The sequence below is a fragment of the Pteropus alecto genome, unplaced genomic scaffold (assembly GCF_000325575.1).
Source record: "Pteropus alecto unplaced genomic scaffold, ASM32557v1 scaffold189, whole genome shotgun sequence".
Taxonomy (NCBI): domain Eukaryota; kingdom Metazoa; phylum Chordata; class Mammalia; order Chiroptera; family Pteropodidae; genus Pteropus; species Pteropus alecto.
In genome coordinates, this window is record NW_006442117.1 from 4170146 (window position 1) to 4171138 (window position 993).

The following is a 993-nucleotide window of genomic DNA, read 5'->3' on the forward strand; positions in this document are numbered from 1 at the left end:
GATAATCAATTTGAACGGCCGTGTGAACGAAATTTTTGTACTTGGAGTGACTTAGCATTTTCTTGCAAATATCTTTGTCATGAGCCTTCCCTAAAGCGGAAACCTGTGCAGCAAATATACTTTTAGATAGTTACAAATCTGTTTATAGGAATAGCATTCAGAACTGGGACATGATGGAAGTCATCCTCACCCAGTAGTGTTTCCGGTCCAGTTAATAAATATCTTTTTAAAGCTGCGTAGCTTTGCATTGTAATGTGACACAGACACACACAAGCACACAGGCACACACGCACTCACACAGACACAAACATACATGCACAACACACACACACACAGGCATACACACACACGCAGTCACACATTTACACACAAGCACAAATACACAGCACTCACACACTCACAGCTCTCGCACACACTCACACACACCCCGTCACAACTGGAGAAAAGAGCTTTCCGTTTATCATTGTTTCTAACTCTTGCTTCGCGCCCGGCTCTGGGCGAACATTTCATTGAAATGTGGGATTTTGTGCGCTTGACTTTGGCAGAAACCTGGAGCGGAGCCTGCAGAGGAAGAGGAAGGCGCCAAGACGGTCGACCCTCTGCACCAGCTGATCCTTCTGTTCAGTCGGACGGCTCTGACGGAGAAATGGTATTGCTGGGAGGACAGATAGAGGAACCCATGTCCGAGAGTCGTGTCACGTGTCCGTGTGGCCGTGTGGCCGTCTCATCCTGTTCTCGTTAGGAGACGGAGTCTCGGAGATGCGACTAGTCTGGCACATGGACCATTATTCCCTGAGATCCGGGCTTTACTATCTACTCTCGTTTTTCTTAACGACGTTACAATTAGCTAACTTAGTCGATTCCGAGTCTTCTTATCAAGTGATTTTATGTCGATCACAGGCAGCCTTTATAAAGAAAACAGCTCAAAGCAAATTCCAGTCCCCAAAGTGTATGGAGACACAGTCTGCCCCGAGTGCCGCGGGCGGTCGTGAC

The 993-nt window shown here is 47.4% G+C and overlaps 1 protein-coding gene across 1 annotated transcript in view; it reads left to right on the top strand.

Annotated features, from left to right (window-relative positions):
• The window catches only part of RYR2 (ryanodine receptor 2), a 561319-nt gene that overhangs the window by 477529 nt on the left and 82797 nt on the right, over positions 1 to 993 (top strand). Inside the window, 1 exon segment of the mRNA XM_025039067.1 lies at positions 546 to 649. Within this exon segment, the coding sequence (XP_024894835.1) occupies positions 546 to 649 (104 nt within the window).